Source organism: Pipra filicauda, unplaced genomic scaffold (genome assembly GCF_003945595.2).
Source record: "Pipra filicauda isolate LSUMZ 115617 unplaced genomic scaffold, ASM394559v2 scaffold62_size3274119_pilon, whole genome shotgun sequence".
Lineage (NCBI taxonomy): Eukaryota > Metazoa > Chordata > Aves > Passeriformes > Pipridae > Pipra > Pipra filicauda.
Window position 1 is genome coordinate 189391 of NW_024104787.1, and position 19676 is coordinate 209066.

The 19676-nt window shown below is 39.2% G+C and overlaps 1 protein-coding gene across 5 annotated transcripts in view; it reads left to right on the forward strand.

Moving 5' to 3' along the window:
- Positions 1-19676, forward strand: part of LOC113987750 (myosin VIIA and Rab interacting protein) — a 213766-nt gene that overhangs the window by 172094 nt on the left and 21996 nt on the right. For 3 of the 5 annotated variants that reach the window (XM_039388288.1, XM_039388289.1, XM_027720787.2), the window contains exons 9-12: positions 4031-4208; positions 8194-8843; positions 16442-16681; positions 17863-17958. In XM_039388288.1, the coding sequence (XP_039244222.1) occupies positions 4031-4208; positions 8194-8843; positions 16442-16681; positions 17863-17958 (1164 nt within the window). The remainder of the gene's footprint in view (positions 1-4030; positions 4209-8193; positions 8844-16441; positions 16682-17862; positions 17959-19676) is intronic. The other 2 variants (XM_027720796.2, XM_027720800.2) reach the window with 1 other exon arrangement.

Here is a 19676-nt window from a genome sequence, read left to right on the forward strand (position 1 = left end):
GCACAGCACTCCAGCATGCAGCCCAAGCCTCCGTGGACTGTGTGCAGTGAGCACAGCAAATGGCCTGCTGGGTTGCAATGCCATCTGCTGATGTACTGATTTACTGCAGAAACTAGCGGTGTCTGACCACAAGCTTACAGGGCAGCCTTTTAATTCATAACACAAAAGTACACCTAAAATAGCACCTGCCTGACAGGGGGCGTTTCTTGCTGATGAACCAGAACTTCTGGTTAGAAAAGACACTGGGTAGCTTTAGCTCCCTTCTTCACATCTCATGTCAATCGGCGCCAAAGTTCCTACATTCCTGCCTTCTTTTGAAATTTGTATTTAGGCTCCTGTGTTTTTTTGGATACTTTTGGTTCTTCTGCTCTGAGATCTTGTTGCAGTTCAAGTATGTAGGCAATTGGTAAAGATGGAGGGGCATGGTTCCTTCGTTTGATCAGTAGATATCCCTTGTTCCAATGCAAACTGATCCAAGAGCTTACTGTGGTAGCTGGCCTTACCTCCAGGACTTGCCTGCATCCGTGCACAGGGAAAATACATGGAGCACCAGCTTCTCAATCCTGTTCCCTTATGTTCAGTGTTTTCCTTCCTGTACAAATGTCTCCAAGGGAAAAATATCCCCTCTGGATCTACAGGTAGGCTGTTACCTGTGTGAGGAAGGGAGACACAGATGCAGCACAGTAACTAGTTCTGCTGCTGGTAAGTGCAGCAGTGAAGTCAGCAGCATGGACAGGCATGTACAGGGGATGTAGCCCATGCTGAAGCCCATGCTGTAGCTGTAGGGATGAAGAGTCGAAGCTGGTGCAAATGTGTCAGGCAAGATTAGGGCTTCTGCTGCATAGTCTCACACAAAATAACTGACTTTCTCATTTGCTCTTTGTTGCAAAAACAACAAAATGAGGTCTCGAGTCATTTGCATTTCAGATAGAGTTGCCAGTCAGGCTGCTAATTGATTGGAGGTGAACTTGTAGACAAACATTTGCTTTTGTGCTCTGAAAAATAAGGCTAGTTTATGCTAATTTAGACTGATTTGTTCTCATGCCAGGATATGCTTCTCTCCTGTTCCTACACCAGACTTGGCTATTGACACTCCGAGGATGGGTTCAAGCCAAACTTTGAAGGCACCAAAAGCTTTACCCCTTCCTGTATTTAGATCAGATTTCCTGGGAATTAGCAGTAGTTTCTGGAAAATACCCATTTCCTTCTCACCACAAAGAGCTTGCAGGAACTGTGAAGAGCAGTTTCCCTCTGATCTGACGCAAAAGTTTTAGCACACAATTTTAAAAAATCTGCTTTATTTTTTAGATAAGCTTGTTTGGATAAGCTTATTTCAGATCCTAGTCTACTATACCACATGGGACTGCGTCTGATTTCTTTTATGCACTTCCTTGTTTTTCAGTGCCTTTTGTTCATCAGGCCTTTCATGCTCTTCTCCTTTTCAAATCCTTCAAGCTGTTGTGTATCTTCTAGTCCTTCTGAAAGCTCTATCTGCCCTATAGCATAGACGCACCTGAGCCAGCTTTAAATTGCTCAAACAGTGCTAATTGCAGCATTGCTGTGCAAGCATCGGTCTGGGGGCAGGAGTGCCCAGCTCCATCGGCGGGGTTTTGCAGCCCATGCCAAGTTCTGTGTTGTCAGGGTTATCTGCTGGCAGCTCTCAGGTTAGTTGAGAGCAAAGTGCAGATGCTGCCACCATTGCAGTGCAGCCTTTAGTGTGATGTTTATGAGACAGTGAGTAGGCACAGGAGAAGCTGACATTTAAACAAAACAGAAAAGTTGTCAAAACTGCAGATTTTACATAATAACAAAAACATGTTACTGTCATTATCTGAGTCCAGGTTATTGTTACATAGACTACTTCAGTTTTTTCTGATATTCTTCTTCTCCTTCTTACAATTCAGTTCTGTAAGTAATAAGGGAAAATAGGTACTACTGATAAAACTGTAGGCTATTCCTTCTTCTGGGTCTTCAGCATCTCTTATCTCTCATGGAAACAGAATGTGCTCTGAGGGAATATTCATGGTACTGTGAAAATAGTGACAACTTACTGCTTTCAGTATGTAACAACTTTAACAAAAAGATATCAAAGGATATGACAGATATGTACTGGACCTAATTTGTTGAAAGCATGGGAAGTTTGGTAGTTCTTGCTTTACAATGAAGGGAAGTGAACCACAGCACAGTTAAAACTCATCATAGTTCGGGTGGCAACTTGTGGCAGAAGAGCTTATATTGCCCATATATCCTGACAGGATGAAATCAAAGTTAATGAGCAAATTTCCTATAGCAAAACAATTTATGTAACTGTATGTATTGTGTTAAATTATTAACCCTTTTACAGGTTAAGGAGGATTCAGATGAACTTGATCAGCTGAAGATCTAGTTCAAGGTTTGGTTTGAAACAGCCTAAATATACACTTGAATAAAATGTAGGCTAAAAATAGTGATTCATCTGAAAGATTCCCTGTAGTAAAGTTATATGGTACTATGAGCTTATTGTGAGTAGTTTATTCCCTGAATTTGAAAGGAAACAGTCCAATGCATCCCATTAGGACCTGTGTCTTACTGTGGAAGAGATCAACAAAGTTATGCGGTCATTGCAGTTACAGAAATTATTTGATTCTAGGGCAATAATTCTGGCTTTTCCTCCAGAATTCAGAAGCCAAACTAAACCCTTGTGCTTAGCCTTGTTTCTTTTTACCAAATTTGTTATGAAATCACATCACTGAGCCAAGGATACAGGAAGATTTGCAGTTAATTAAATCTTCTGGTATGGTACATGGGTCTCATACAGGAGCATTTCAGATGGGAGGAAGTGCAGCCAGGAAGTGTTGTTACTGTGGCTTTCAAGCCAGCAAGACTCCCAGCAAAGCTTATACTGTCCTGGGAATTGGAGGGACTTGAAAATAGCTGAAAGTCAAGTTCCCCTTTACCTCATCTGCACCAGTGCAAAGCAGAGCTCTGATACAGACGAAGACTGGCCCTTTTGAGAGTAACAGTTTTAGTTAATTATCTGTAATTTGAACATCAGCAAAAATGTACAAAGATTTGAGAGTGCCAACTTGGCCTATGCAAAGCAGCTGAGCCACTTGGAAGCACACTTCTTAATGAATCCCCAGTGTATACAGTCTTCTACTAACTCTACTGCAAAGGCAACTTGACTTGAGCTCTGTAGCCTTGTTTCTAGAACTACATATGTGATTTGATATGCAAGTGTGAGTTCTGAAATCAGTAGGACACTACCAGCTTTCACAGCTTTTTAAAATGGCCAAATTTAAATGTCTTCTGTTGCTGACCTCTGTGCCTAAGTCAAAACTAAAATGTCTGGTGACATTATTTATATTTATGTGACATTATATTTATTTATGTGAAATAAAAGGAAAGTCCCTTCCCCTCAGTAGTAGTCAGGGCTGATCAACAATCACAACAGTATTTTACCTTATTTTCACTTGAAATGTGACCCTCCTAGAAATAAATAGATGTGCAACTGTAGGCTACGTTGACTTCATTAGTAAGACTGCATAAAACTGCTCAGCATATTGGGTGATATGTATGTCCTAGCAAATAAAATTCTAAATCATTTGACTTGCTTATCTATTTCTGAGGAACAGGCTGTTTGTTTGCTTTTTTTAATTTTTAACTTCTGCAAATTGTTACACCAGATGGCCTGTTAAGCCAACAATACATCATCACGTCTCACCACAGTGAGATCCCTTTTGACTAACTTGAGTCACAGCAGTTAGATATCAGTCCTCACCAAGCACATTCCCAAGAACTTCACCTCAATTATTTCTTTCCATTTGGCCCATGATAGTATAAAAAATTTCCTGCCTCCTTGCATAGCATCAGAAATGCACATAAATAAGCAATCTAATGCTGAAACAATTCTTCTGAATACATTAAATTCCATTTGTGATGCTAGCAGATCCCACACTTCCCTGGGAAAATGAATATTGATTACGGTAAAGAGTTGGATAATTAAGTATTTCTATTTTAAAATTATACTCTTTGATTTCTAATCCCACAGAGGTCTCAGTCTGCATTCTCCCTGGCTAGTGAAGATACGACCAGTAAAGGACAAGACTCTGCATCGTCTGTGACCGAGGCTCTTCAGAGGCAGCAAAAAGGGCAGTCCAGGAAGCAGAAGGAACATAAGCTCTCTGCATTACCCAGCTGGAAGAGTGTGGACAGGCTAAATGAAACAAGTAAATATTTCTAGTACGAATAAGATTCTTTTTTTGGTTCTCACTCACATGTGGAATAAATACAACTTAAAGCAAGGACCTTCTCCAGGGCATTTCTGCTGACCTCTGTGCTTTCAGAGGTCACATGCAAAATGTATATTTGATGATGCTGTGTCACTATTTCATTGAGCTGTGTCATTGCTTATCTTACCTTTTTTATCTAAAAGAAGGATTCAAAATTTAGGCCTTTATGGAGTTGATTTTGGATTGTCACAAAAATTAGGCAGCCAGTTTGGATGTATTTCAGAGCTTCTAAGACACAAGAGTCCAAGGACCCTTCTTTGTAATCTGTCCTCCAGTTGAAGGAGTTTGCAGCTGTCCACAGTGTCCCTTCTGTTTGCACAGGTAACTGTTCATGAGGTTACACGGTGAACCAAGCATTGAAACAATTCACATTTAGAATTCCCCCTTGAAACTTTATTTTCAACCATGATGAATTCACAAATGTGCAGCCCTACTAACTGATGCTTCTATATGAGTTTGAGGAAGCTATGTGAATAGGAACTTCACGGACCAACAGTTTCCCTAGATCTGTCCTCTGTCATCATGTGTTAGGTATGGATGTAAATACGGATGAGGGATCATGAGCAGCTTTCCAAGTCAGCCCCATCCCTGAAGCAGCACCCTGGGATAGAATGCAATTCCCTGCTTACTTCAAGGTGACATAAGGACAGGAGGGCAGCACCAGGCAACAGGTGCACAGAAGAGTTGGTTAGTTTTCACCCTACAGCTGCACAAGGGGAAGAGCTGAACTGCTCACTGTAGCAGCATTCCCTGGCTCCAGGTGTTGTCCTCCCATGACAGAGTCTGTTTGTTCCTACTTCTTCTCTTCTAACAGCTGTAGAACCTATCTGACCCCTGTGGCAAGCTACACAGGCGGAAAACTTCTCTTTCATAGGGTGTTTACTGGTGCTGTGACCCCCACAGCTGGCTCACTAGGGGCTGGCAAGCAGAAGCAGCCAAAATATGTGTTTGGGTTTAGTGGAGACCAGGTATGGGGACTACCCATCCATTCAATTTATTTATCTGTTATGCCAGTAGATAACTTGGGATACTGAAATTTAGACAGTTTCAATACCCCTCCTTCCTCCCAGAAGGAAATTTTTAGTAAAGTAGTATTAAAATCTGACGTAACTAAATATGCATCACTTTGTGAACTGCTCATTCAACCCCCTGTCAGAAGCCTTGTTCTCCTGGGCATTTTAGTGGAAGGCCTATTTTCAGTAAAGCAGTTAATTTGGTGCTTAAATTTAAGAACCCACTTCAATCCCATTGAATTCAACTGTTGAGCAATTTAGTACTTAACAGTTGCTTAACCACAGCAGAATGACAAATTGACACAGTTTCTTTTCAGGTGCTCTACTCAGAGGATTTGTTCTGCTTCTTTCATCTAAAAACCACATTTGTGATGAAATTGTGGTGCCTATTGAGCTTACAGAAAATAGCTGATTGTGCTAATATGTGTAAATATGGTCTCACCTAAGCAGTAATAAGCAGCTCTGTATTAGGATTCAGAAAACCAAAGAAATCTCAACTAAGAGTTTGAAGTGATAACATCAATGGGCTTTTTAGTCATGTAACCAAAAAGCAGTTCACAATTCATTTTGATTACAGTTTGTATTGGTTTAGTGATGACTCAAGAGCCAAATCATGACTTTGCGGGGTTTTTTCCCTTTTACCAATAGTTTTACAATGAAACTTCTTAAATCTTTTTTCATTTTCACATGGATGAATTATAGCTTATGCCCAAAGAATTGTGTGCAAAATCGATTCTTTCAAGCAAGTGACTTTGTTTTGAAAAATCAGTAAGGGAGCACTTGACAACGCTTGAAGCTGGGATAAAACTGAGTCAGCCTTCTGAATATAGAGTTCTCAGTGGCTTTCTACCCTGCTTGCCCCCTAAGATGTAATCAACTACTACCCTGTCCTTTCTTCAGTTAACAGAGATTGTTTGACTGATTCTCCTGTATTGTTGTTAAACAAAATAAGGGGATATGGTTTGGGGCAGAAAAAAAGTATGTGGCACTCTCTTACATTTGTATAATGTGCAGCTGAATTCAATTCCTGTTGGAGATTTATATTTTGTTTGAAGGAACAATGTTTTTAAGGAAAGGTCTTCTTTCTCTCAAGATAATCCTATGCTAAGATAAGTGAGCACAGTTGGAAAGAGTGAACAAGCAGAAGTTTCTTATGCTTGATAGCTTGTATTCTTTCTTTTTCTCCAAAATCAGGGGTTACAATGAACAGTTATTAGTTCTCCCTACAAATCTGACTTCAGTTATATCCTCAGCTGGTCACTGCTACAAGAAAACTAGTATTATTTAATTGCCCTTTAGGCAGGAGTAAAAATTACTTCAGTGATGTATTTTCTCAAGTTTTCTGAATTGACATGAAACTTAGGAAGTAAAAACAAGCCAAAAGGATTCAAATGAGTAAAAAATGCAAAATTTTTTCTATATCTTGCATAGCTCCCAAGTTTAATTACCATTTAATTTGTGTTTTATTTCTGGGGGGTTGTTTTGGTGGTGGTAGTGCAGCTCAGACTGTTTTTTTTTTTTAACCAAGCACACCTTCTTACTGCATAGTGGTGTACTTTATGAAAAATACCAGGAAAAAAATAGTTTTATCATCCAAGTATTTGTAATCATCTAATGCAAAATTCTTAATTATCATCTACAACAGATCCAGATATTACTTTGTCCATTTTAAAATAATGATGTTCTGCTCACAGTTTGAGAAAACTAATGTTTATATTAAGAGTTTCTATAATTTTCTGGAAATGGTAAATTCAAACCCATGGGAGGAATCCATAAGTCTGAAAAGTTCATTCAGTAGGCTGAGATTACTGTGTAAATCTGTGGCACTATATATTTATTAAACTGCTGCAGGACATAGTCATCACACATTTATATTTCCCAAGAGGGGAATTTTCAAGTTTGATTAGAAATGGAATCTAAATTTAGAAAAAATTAGATTCTCTGAGTTATATAGCACTTTTTCACCATATTTGTGACTCTTTTTTTTCTGCTGAAGTTGTAAAACATACTCTGAAAAAGTGTAAGAATACAAGAGCAGCAATGCTTGTGTCAGACAGAAAGCTATTTAGTATTTAGTCTAAGGAACAACAAGAGCAGCAATGGTAGCCATAAGCAAGAGTCTGGGAAAGATTAGGACAAAGCACATATTTTTCATGCTGCCTCTGAGTAGGCTCTGAACCTCTAGAACTTTCAACTTATCTAGAAGTGGTTTTCTATATTTAGTAAATGTCAGTGGATTTCTCTTCCATGTCCATAGCCATCTCTGTTTTATCCCAAATAATTTCTAGCATCCATAACAAGTTAGGCAGGAAGCTCCATAGGTCTGGTATCCATTGCATCCCACTTCTTTATTTTGTTGGTTTAGATCCTTGATTTCTCTAGCTTCACTTCATGTCCTCTCGTAGTTAGGTTGGAAGAGATTCCCCCATCTCTTTTAGCCTTTATCCTCTCACCCTTCTCTTCTCCAGATGACAGAGCTCTGGCTTACTTAATCATTCCTTGAATGGACACCGTTTCAGAATCTGTTACAACCTTTATTGCTTTTCTCTGATCCTTTTTCCATCTTTCCTTTCCTCCTCCTTGGAGGACCAGAACTGCACACACAATCAAAGACATTTGCAAAACTCAGGATTTATACATTTCTGTGTACTGATGTTCCGTCAGCCTTTCCTAATAATTCTTTTAGAAAAAAAGATTTGGTCCAAGTCCTCTCACATTTTAAATAGTCATCGCCATGACTTTAAGTGGTGGCTTCTGAGTAGTACAGCATCACGGCTCTCAGCATGGAAGAGTTCATGTAGCAGCAATACTTGCATTTGTTTGTTAGTTTTGTTGAATCCTCCAACTTGTGTCATGTAAAATGAGCCTTTCACAGAGTGATCACAGTTGTTCTTGTTTCATTTTCATAGGTCCACCTTCTGTTTTGCAAAGCACTGATGGAAACTGGGTAGCCTTGCAGAATGTCGCTTTGCCTCGTCCTCGAATGCTTGCCAAACCAAAGAGTCAGGTATTCAGAGCTTTGGAGAATGAATCCAATGTTGTGTCTGCCTATGACGAGATGGGCTCAGACAGTGAGGATGACTACGACTGGAATGTGGCCTTGAACAAGCTGCGTAGGAGACCTCGACAATTACCAGACGATTTCTATTATACCAATTCCCAGTATGGTACCGAATGGGTTTATGGCAATGATCAGTACCAGGCAGTGACCTCCCCTTCCTCTGGGTTATACACCAATACTGAGACACAGTTCTCTGATTCAGAAACATCTTCAGTAAACTCTTCCCAGGAAGCTAAAGGACCTAGCAAACTTCTCTGGTTGCAAAGCAGAACTCAAAGTGATATGCCCAGAATGGAAAAGAAACATTTCCATGGAGAACTGGATGTAAATTTTAATCCACAGGCAACTAGCTTAGAGTATTCAGACAGCAGTGAGACTGAAGAAGTCCATTATGATTTAGAAAAGAGATCAAGAAGGTGGAGGAAGAACAAAGCAACCTCTGAAGAATTATGTGAAGACAAGAATCAGGCAAAAAGCAGCAAGATGAATATAAGTCAGGTAATTGTGTCTGAGCTTAGCAAATGCACTCTCAAAAAGAGCTAAACTAATTAAACTATGCTGGCAATAACATGTGAATCTTGAATGGGAGGTGGAGCATTTTTGTAAGCTTAATCTTCCTCATGCTTCCTAAATGAAAAGAAGCAAAGGTGAAGTGTTACATATATCATGAGCAGGCTTTGCCTCTTTCTCAAATATGCCACTTTCATCTGATCAAAGACATTGTTAATGCTGTAAAATACAGTGCTCCTAAAAAAAAAAGACAAAAAAGACAGGATTCGTCAACAGCTAAAAAAATGTTAATTAATCACCTGTTTTGTTGTTCTGTTTGTTTGGGGTTTTTTAACTCCTTTGTTCTTGGAATAAGAAATAACACATATGTCTGGGAATCTGCTGTGCAGTGTTTGAAAATGTCCTGATAAGGGATAAAGCTAATGAGAAGCAGAAATTCAGAAAGGGCTTTTTGTGAAATACAGTCCAAGTGATGTCTGCTTTTAATTGGTCGCCTTATGACGAGTTCTCACATGTTAGGGTGAGTGTTTGCAAACTACCTCACTTTAAATAATTTGTCAATTGATTAACAAAACAAACAAAAACCAACCAAACAAGCAAAATCCCACAGAAAGTAGTAGCTCAAATTTGGAAAAACTGATCATACAACTTAAAGACAGCAAACTTCTCAAACATTTCTTTTAAACAAGTGTTGGATAACCAGAAAGCCAAAAAGTCTTCTCTGTTTGGAGTTTGTCCAGGCCTGGGACTGATACTAAGTAAGGGATGTGGTTGTCCCCCAATATTTTTTTAGCAGCACAAGCATACTAGATGAGGAGAATATTGATCCCTTGTCCAGTCCCATTTCCCATGTCCTACCCCTCTTAAATCCTGCAGCTGCATCATCGCTGCAGCAGAGTAGCGGTAAGCCTGACGCAAGAAGCTGAGGGCCATCTTCTCTCTATGGCTCTGACAACAAGCAGCCTGATGCAGTCTTAAAGCTATCTGAACAAATTTAGGATGCCTGGAATATTTTTTCTTTGCTTATGCTACTAGCCTGTATTTCCTGTAGAAAGACATCAGTATAGCTGATTGTAAATCAAGATTAGGATTCTAGGATTTCAGCAGGGCATTACTGCTGGGTAAAGTATTGTTAATTCTGTATCTACTCCATCTGCTTTTAGGACAGAGGTGTGGGTGTTTGGGGTGCTGATTCATTTATATACGTCCTCATATATTTACAATCAACAGTTGTTGAAGGGGAGTTATATATGGTAATGTGCTCTGACAGCACATCAGTGGCCATTAATGATTTCTTAGAACATCAGGCAGAACTACAAGACTTTCCAGGGACTGCACAAAGACCATATCTTTTATACAAACTTCTGCATTTCCCTTTCTGGTTTTGTGTATTTATGCACATTCTATGTGTGTCTGTATTCATATTGTGGCTTTCTGGGTACTAATGCTCTGCAGAGCATAGAAGATTTGAGCTCACAGAGAAGGTCCTGGAGACATTATAGAATCATAGAATCATTTAGATCAGAAAGACTTTTAAGACCATCAGGTCCAGCTGTTAACCCAGCACTGCAGGGTCCACCACTAGACCATGTGCCACAACTACACATCTTTTAAATACTTCCAGGGATGGTGAATCAACCACTTCCCTGGGCAGCCTGTTCCAGTGCTATATAATTCTTTCTGTGATGAAATTTTTCCTAATGTCCAATCTAAACCTGCCCAACATTCATACTGGGGAGGTCAGAAAGGCAGGGTGCTTCCAGTCATATGTGATGGCATCCTTCAGCTGCATAGTGTGTTCTTCAAAGTACAAGCTGGTGCAGAAAATGTTTCTTCTTTCCAAGTCTTTTGTGCATTGCTTTGCCTCTTATAACCTCTCTGTTGTGTTCAAAACACAAGTTTGGAGCTCTCCCCTTCATTTTACCCTTTAGGCTGAAAGAGGCTGTTCCTGTTCCCTCAGCCACAGTGGGGCAAGCAGGGGCACACTGCCTCCAGATCACACCAGTGCTTTCAAAGCAATGAAGTTCTCACTAGGAAGTTTATGTATGGGTGGGTTTGCATGCATTTAGTTTGTATTTGGGGGGACACACACCCCTCCAGGTGGCTGATTGGACAGCCAGTGCTCACATTTGTAGAACTGTTATTCCAGCCTCTGGTACACAAGCACTGTTGGGAGCAGGACTGACTACCACAATTTATAGCAAGGATGTTGCATGGTTGAATAATTCTAGGAAGCAATTAAAATGATCACGAGTGTAAGGAATATGATTTAAGGTATCAAAATGAATTAACCAGGCATCATTTATATTGCTTAGAAAAATGAGATTAAAGGGATGTCAGGGTTTCATATATTCCCCAAAGTAATGTATTGATCTTGGTAAAATGATTGAGGCTGCAGCAGGGAGAGCCCTACATGTGAACAGTTTGTACAAAATTACAGTGTAGGTGCGTGAAGAACTGCAGACAGCATAGACTTAAAGAAGATTCACTGTGGCATCTTAAACTAGACATAGATTTTCACATTATAAGCTGATACAGAATTTGCAGAAACCATACAAACTCTTCTAAACCATGTTGCACCTAGATATTAGACACTGAGCAACTGATTATATGTAAATTGAGGTATAGTAACATACTTTTTCAGTACTTTACTGCATTGCAATAATAACCTTTTAATAATATTAGTAATTTAATACTATATTGGTAATATTAATAATTTAATAATATTTTAATAGTATTTTACTGCATTGTATTAATAAGATGATAATTAGTTAACCATTATGTTTTCATCAGCATTGTAGAACAGGATTTCAGTTTAGCAGTCTAGAAGTTGGGGTTTCTTTTTTAATTTTCAAATTGTGAAGGTTACTTTCTTGTTTGCTGCTCTCTAAGACTCTCAGTGCAATGAAAATGGGCCCTTTCTCCTCTCTGCTCCAAGTCTAGAGAATTGTAAGCAGTTAGGTTCTGGAACAACTGCAGTCAGTTCATAACTCACAACTGAATTTCAATTTAAAATCAGATATTTTTTAATCAAGATCCAGCACCTAGATTAGTATAATGCTGTGGCATGTTTTTTTAAAATATATTTTAGACTCAACAAAGGAACACTGACTATGTGACTGAGAAAGAATTTTTTATAAAGTCTTCAGTGACTTAATAAGGGAAACCTGAGAAAAAATACCAAAATGTACTGTATCTGAGTATCTGCCACTTAATAATAGGTAAAAGAACAAGCTACTTTACTGAGTTGCATGTAGAGATGCTGTAAACATAGTCATGAAGCAAGACGTGAAAACTGTCCTGATAAAACCAAGGTCCTACTATAATAATTTTCTGATAACCTGATTGCTTATGTACCACAGAAGACTTATGTTCCTGTGGAAACTGTACTGGGAAGTGCAAACTTGCTTTTAATAATGATTATTTTTCAAATTGTAACTTTTTGTACACTCAAACCACTAATCCTTGTCTGTTTTTAATATTAATAGTTTTATTAATAGTTGATATTATTAGTAATAATAATATTGCGATATTGGTTTTCGTTATCTTTTTGAGAGGAGGATATGCTGCTTAATGTACCTGCAGTTCTTATATTTCTGATGGAAAGTGGAGTGGCTTAATTGCTTGGAGTGAAAGAAGTGTCCTCATTATGAGTTTGCTTCTTTGATCAGGAGACCCCACCTGTTAATTACAGTCCTCCTGCCCTGCCGCCAGGTGAGGGGTGAGCACTGTCAGACTGCCGGTCCCCACGGGATGGCGCTTGGGATGTATTTATTGAAAATACCTGCCCTAAAATCACACTGGCTCTTACCACAAAGAAACTGTCTGCAAACCTCACAATTTGTTTATTCTCCTAAAAATTGTAGTCTCTGATTGTTGGTTTCCTATAGGAAGGGAACTTTCTGTCAGGAGTTTATAGTTTAACAGGATTTGGTTCTGGAGCCTCCAAGTCACTACTTTGCTTGCTTGCTTGCTTTATTTTGGGGCCTTTTTTTGTTATTGTTGTTCACTATGATTACACTGAGTCATGAGTAATTTCCATACAAGGATTTGGACAGTGTGTATGAGGAAAAGTGTATTTGCTTCTTCATTGTCTGCTGAAGGACTTATGCTTGCATAGAGACACTTGGTTTTCTTTTAGTAAGACTGGGTTCATGGCTGTGTCAGTCTGCCAGGCCCTCACTAAAGCTCAGTTTTCAGATAAAATGATAGCCCTTTATTCTTGTTTGCAGACATTAGTATTATATGTTGCTGATAAATGCAAATGGGAATTTAGATGATGATTTGTGTAATGACACAAAGATGTCATTAAACGTAACAGAAGGAGTGAAAATGTGAACAGTAGAGAATAATGAAGTTTAAGTCAGTATCTATTAAATAAATAATAATAGGAGTACCTTTCAATTTATTTATTTTTTATTATTGTCATGGTTTCTAATGCATTTTTTAATGTCAGTCCATGAAAGATGTATAATCTCCTCACAAATAGTTCGCTGCTACTATCTGAAAAGCCCAACACACAAATCAAGTAGCCTACAGTAACAGAAACCACAAAGTGTAGCAGTATAAGATATCATTATCTCTGCATGTGACTGAATCCAGCTGTAATACAATCAATACTCTCAAGGTGAGTCCTCTCCCAAGAAATTATGTGTAATTCAAAACACAAATTTAGCTGATGTGGAATGAGACCTCTGGGTTGCCAAGGCAGCTTGTGACTCTTACCTGTGCTGGCAGATGTAGCAAAAAGCTCTCTAAGTTTCCCAGAAAATTAGGAAAAAATTGTATATGCGTTGAAGCACAAGCTAGTATTTGTATTGTTTCTGTAATGGTGTGATGTGTGGCTAAGGTAACATTGCAGATTGCTGTTGCCAAAAGAGGAATACCTCCGTCCTGTTTGCCGTCCTGTTTGCCTTCCCTCCATCTGCCTCCAGTGTAGTCCACTCTCTCCCTTGTCAGATTTAGCACACATTTGGACCCCTTTGCCAAGCCTGCACAACACCTTTCAACCAAGTAAAGGGGAGGAAGCTTCAGGATGACTCTATTTCAGTAGCACTAGCTTGTTACATTCACTCACCTTGTTTCATAAAACTACCTCAATTTTTTTATCCTGCTGAATCTGAGCAATTTGACAATGTTGTCCTGCCATGCCTTCCTCCAAAATATATGGGAAATGAGCTGCAAGGCTCTACAGGATTTTGCTGAGCTTTGTATAGAGGTGGTAGAGATCAACCCAAAAGGTGCTGCTACGTGTGATCCTATGAAAACTGGTATATTTTCAGGATCAAGAGACATTGTCTTTCTGCTGTTGTTAATGTGGATTCTTTAAATTAACTGGTGGTGCTTCCCATGGAGGTATGTGTGCACTGCTACTCCAATAAAGCTGCTAAAAAATTAAAGCTAAGCAGATCTGTGTAGGAAGCCCCCAGAGGAATCACGCATGTCTTGCTGCATGATGAAGTCTGTCAGTACATCATGGTACAGCAGGGAGGAGGAAATGTGGGAAAATTTCCCTCTCTGGACTGCTAGCCTCCCTCACTGCTCCACTAGATTTTATACGTGTATTTGTGAGTTGTAATGAGTTGTTGAATAGATATGCAAGATATGTCTGAAAAAACCCATCTCTACTTACAACTTGAGGAAGCACCGTTATGATAAATACAGATTTTTAATTAAAACTGTGAAATGCACCACCTTTCTACATGTATATAAAAGCATATCGTATTATAAAACTAAAGTGGAAACACACTGATTTGAGATCTTATTCTTGATCATTGAACAGCTTCAATGTTCATTTGGCAGAAAAAGCTTTTTATTCTGCAAAAGCTGATTGTTTGGAAAAAGAATTTCAGCACAAACTCATGGTTCCACTACTATTGTAGTTTTCAAATTTCTATTTTTCTTTCAAATCCTGATTTTCTAGAAGGGCCTTCTGCATCCTGAAGGTGAGCTATAAAGCAATAATTTAGTTGCGTAATTGATTGAATTGCAAATAATTGCAGACAAACATTGTCCAGGAAACTGTGAAAGTGCTTGACACTACAGTACAGTGTACTGTGTGAGAGAGGAGAACTGACATTATGAACACAAAATGTCAATCCATTAAAAGCACTTTGGCAAGTAGGGTTTGTGAGGGAGTTGGCAGGGTTAACATTTCCTGTGAGAACTGGAGGTAATTGGATCATCCATAAACAGTGCTGCTATAGCTGCGGAGAGAGTAGCTCTGCAAAGCAAATCTCCTATTTATGTATTTCCAAATGAATGGTAGAGAGAACACAGCTTTTAGTCTCTTCAGCAGTGTCTGATCCTGTCACAGTATGAAAGCGTAAAGCAAATACGAATAATTTGCTGTCTGAGAATTGCTTCAAATCATCCCTTTAGACCCGCTGAGATGTGCCTACCACTCTGGTGCCGGGCTGAATTCTTCACAGCCTTCTTCTGGATGGTTCTGCACGATTATGCTCCATTTCAAAGAATTCATCACTTTTAAAACCACCTAATTCCATCTTACTTTATGGACTTGGCTGAAACACTGAACAAACTATCTAACGGTTCAAAACTTTCAAACTATCTAACGGTTCAAAACTTTCCCTTAGCAGTCAGCAGAGAGAGAACATTTCCAGAAGGCAATTAACCACTATAGGTGGAACAAGTTGCTCTGGGAGATGCCTGTCTCTCTCCAGGAACGGTAGTGAAAATCAGGCAAAATTGGGTCCTTATCAGACAGCACAGATCCAGACAATGAATTAATGTGTACCTGGGCATTAGTTTTCAGAACAACTAAGAGATATTCTCAGGTCTTCTGCAAGGGCTGACAAAACTACCCCCTTTCCACATTATTAAATGCTAGGCAGGCACCCTGCTAAGCAAATTTACAAAAAGATTTTTCTTTTCTTCTCTTCAGCCTCCAAAGTAAGGGACTTGTGATCAAGTCTGTAACACCCACTGTACGTGACTGACCCTCTAAGTGTTTCCCACATTTAAGGATCCAAGAGTCAGAAAAGAAAGTGCTCCTGAAGATTGAACTTGTTCCAAGGAAGTTGGCATTTGGAAAACAGTTGTCTCTGTAGAGGATCCACCTATGCAAATAATCACTGACAATCTTAAGCACCGTCATGTAATAAAAGAGAGATTTTTCCAAACTTGTTTCCAGTCATCTTTAAGAAGAACACAGATAAAGCTCAAGACCAAGCAGTCAGGGAATGTGAGCGCAGCTTTCAACGGAAAGCTGAACATAACTGCGAGGTCACAGGTTATTTAATTCCCACAACTCACTTTACCTGCACCACACCTGAGAGTGATGGCAGTGCTGGGAATGGGAAATGCCACTTCGACATATTTTATTAGTTGCACACAGACACATAATGATTTTCATAGTTCCTTTTTAGGGAATATGAAAATAAGCAGGAATGATAAATATAATCCAACAAGTGTTGGTCTACTGTCATTCCTTTTTTTATCAGAACACTTAGTGTGCTTTCTGTCTAGTTTCCCTGCAGGGTGATCATACCCATAATTTTCTAGGAAGCTGTTTTTTCTTTCTGTGCCTATGCAGGAATTATATGGTTCTTCTTATTTCTTTGTAGGATTTTGATGATTTATCAGAGACAGATATAAGCAATGAAGATCAGCACCATAATATCAAGCCTGACCTTATGGAGGAGGAGCTTAAATCCAGGTTATTTCAGCTTGCTGCTAAAATGAGTGACAAGGAAACATCTTCTGGTGAAGAACAAGAGTCAGAACCTGGAATGGATCCTGAAAACCAGAAGGAGAGTTTGTCCTCAGAGGAAAATGGCAGAAGTATTCAGGAAGAGCTAAAGAAGGTAAGTGTTCATTGTAGAGGAGTGGGACAGTACTGTAAAAGTTAGAATCCAAAAATAGAAACTTCTGATTAGAAAACTGAACATAGTTGCTTCAAGAAAACCCAAGGTCCTTCATACTGTGTCTGAGCCTGAAACCCTTCCATGGATAAAAGTTCAATTAAGGTGTGTTTTCCTCTCTGTGAGGACCAGCCTACAGCATCAATTTCAAGCGGGGAACTTAGCTTGTGCAACAAAACTGTTAACTGAGCAATATTAATGGAATTATGTCAGTTTATACTGACTTGAGAATCAACTTACACTTTTTTATTTAAAAACATATCCAGTTTTTCTTTTTTGCTGCTTGCTAACCAGCCAGTTTAAGTTGTTTTTTCCGTCCTTTTAGTTGCTCCTCCCTTTTTAGTATCATTAAGTTCATTCTGATGCCATAGATTATTCTTTTGTCTCTCTATCAAAATATTTTGTGCTTCTTTAAAGCTTTCCAACCCTATTACTCTGTCAGCTAATAGGCCTCTGGGAGTAGTAACATTTTCTAATGAAACTGAAATTCAGTGTCAGTTCTGATAATGTGTGAGAAATGGCACAATGTAATTTGTGCCATTTCATCCTTACAATGCAATATCTGATTTTTGTGTCACTCTACAGGACCTACTACCTCCCCTCTTCCCTTTCTACCTCTGAATTTCTCTTCAGATCATGTGGTGTGCTTGAATTTGGTGCTATAGGAGCCCAGTGCTGCCCCCTGCCAGTCAAGCACTTACTCCTTAGATCCACTTAGGCTCATCCTAGTCTGCTGCATCTTCACTTGCCTCTGGGGTCTTGGCTGCACAGCAGCTCAGCTTTGACAGGGGATGTGGACAACTCTCTAAAGGAAATCTGTTTGTCATAATTTGAAAGGTGTTTTGTTCAAGTTATATAAAGAACTAATACACTAAGAGGTGAAAGTAGGATCAAGTGACCCAGGTGGATGATAGAGATGCTGTCCAAGTGTGCAGGAACGGTATCAGGAAAGCCAGCGCCCATCTGGAGTGGAATCTGCCGAGGGACACAAAGGGAAATAGGAGGGTTTTCTACAGGTATCTCAGCAGCAAAAGGCAGAAGAGGGAAAGCGGGGCTCACTACTGCAGTGACCTGGTGACACAGAACATGAAAAAAGCTGTTACACAACATTGTTTTCACCTCAGTTTGCAGGTAAGATTTTCCCTCAAGAATTCCAGGCCCCTGAGACCTGTGGGAAAGCCTGGAGCAGTGAAGACTTATCCTTGGTAGACGAGGATCAGGTTAGCAAATATTTCAACAAATGGGATGTGCACATGTACATGGTGTCTGATGGGGATGCACTTGCAAAGACCTGGGGAAGCTGACCCATGCCATTAGGAGGCCGCTGTTATTCATCTTTGAAAGATCATGGAAATCTGAGACATTCAGAACTATGAATATTGTTTATTTTGGCTGTAACAAAGATTTTAACAGTCTCATATAACATTCTCCCAGACAAATGGAGCAAATGAGGATTGGATAAGTAGACAATGAGGAGAACTGAAAGTGCCTGAATTGCTGGGCTGAAAGGACTGCAATCAGAGGCTTGAAACCTTGCTGAAGCCCAGTCACTAGTGGTGTCCCCCAGTACTATTTAACATCTTCACTACTGACAGACAATAAGAAAGAGTGCACCCTAAATTTAGAGGAGCGGTTGATACATGAGATGGTCCTGTTGTTATTCAGAGGATCTTGACAGGATGGAGAAATGGACCAACAGAAACTTGTGCAGTTCAACAAAGGGAAATGCAAAGTCCTACACCTGGAAATTGATTATCTCATGCACTTCCATTCAGTATTGGTGAGGCCATTTCTGGAGTAGTGTGTCCTGTTCTGGGCTCCACAGTACAAGTGACACATGGACATACTGAAGTGAGTCCAGTGAAGGGCCACGGAGATGATAAAAAAATTGGGGCATCTGTCATCTGAGGAAAGGCTGTGAAAGCTGACATTGCCTAGCCTAGAGAAAAGGGAAGGCTCAGGGAGAATCTGTTCAATGTGTTTAAATACCTGATGGGTCGGAGTGGACAGTGTTTGATGTGGGAAATAAGGAAATGGAAATGTAACTCTTTTAATTGACAGGAATAGAAGCAGTGGGCACAAACTGAAATACAAAAAATTCCACCCAAACAAAAGGCTTTTTCACTGTGATGAACAAATACTGGAATAGGTTTCACAGAGAGATTGTAAAGTCTGTGTCCTTGGATATAATCAGAATTTGTCTGGACATAGCCCTGGGCAGTCTGATCTATTTGACTTTGCTTTGAGCAGAAGGGTTGGACTAGGTGATCTCTGGAGGTCCTTTCCAAATGTACGTAGTCTGTGACTCTCTGATTCTGAGTTATTTAGCCACAGACTACACAGGAGTAGTAACTCCACAATGTACACACAATTTCCTTTCCAAGGAAATCACATAAAACTTTTATCATCAGTGCTTGTTAGCAGCATTCAATTTTCTTTTCTTTGGTTTACAAAAACAAAACAGCAATATCACATTATTCAATGGCATATACAGCCTAGCTAGGATATAACATGATGCAACTGAAGTCTAGAATTAAAAGCTGTAAATAGGACTTTCTGAAATGCTCCTATATGGTGAACTGAGCACAGAAAATGCCAAATGTGTGTTTTGTGGTGTACTTATTCATCTGCATGCATCTACAAAGTAATATTGGTTTTTTCCTCTTCTAATTTTGTTATTTCTTTAACATTTGCAAGTCAGTTATTTAAAATAAAGCAAAGATTAATATTTTTTTCCTCAATAAAATTTTCTTAAATTTAAAGAAAGAAGAGGCATACCATGTTCAGCAAAAAGGAAATGCTTAGAATTCCTGATTCTTTATTGGGTTTGGTTAAAAAAAAAGTTTTAGTCATTAATGGTCACAGTATTTATTCTTTTTGTCTATAATAAAGGAACCAGAATACCCCAGTACTCATCATGGTCTAGATTTCAGTGGAA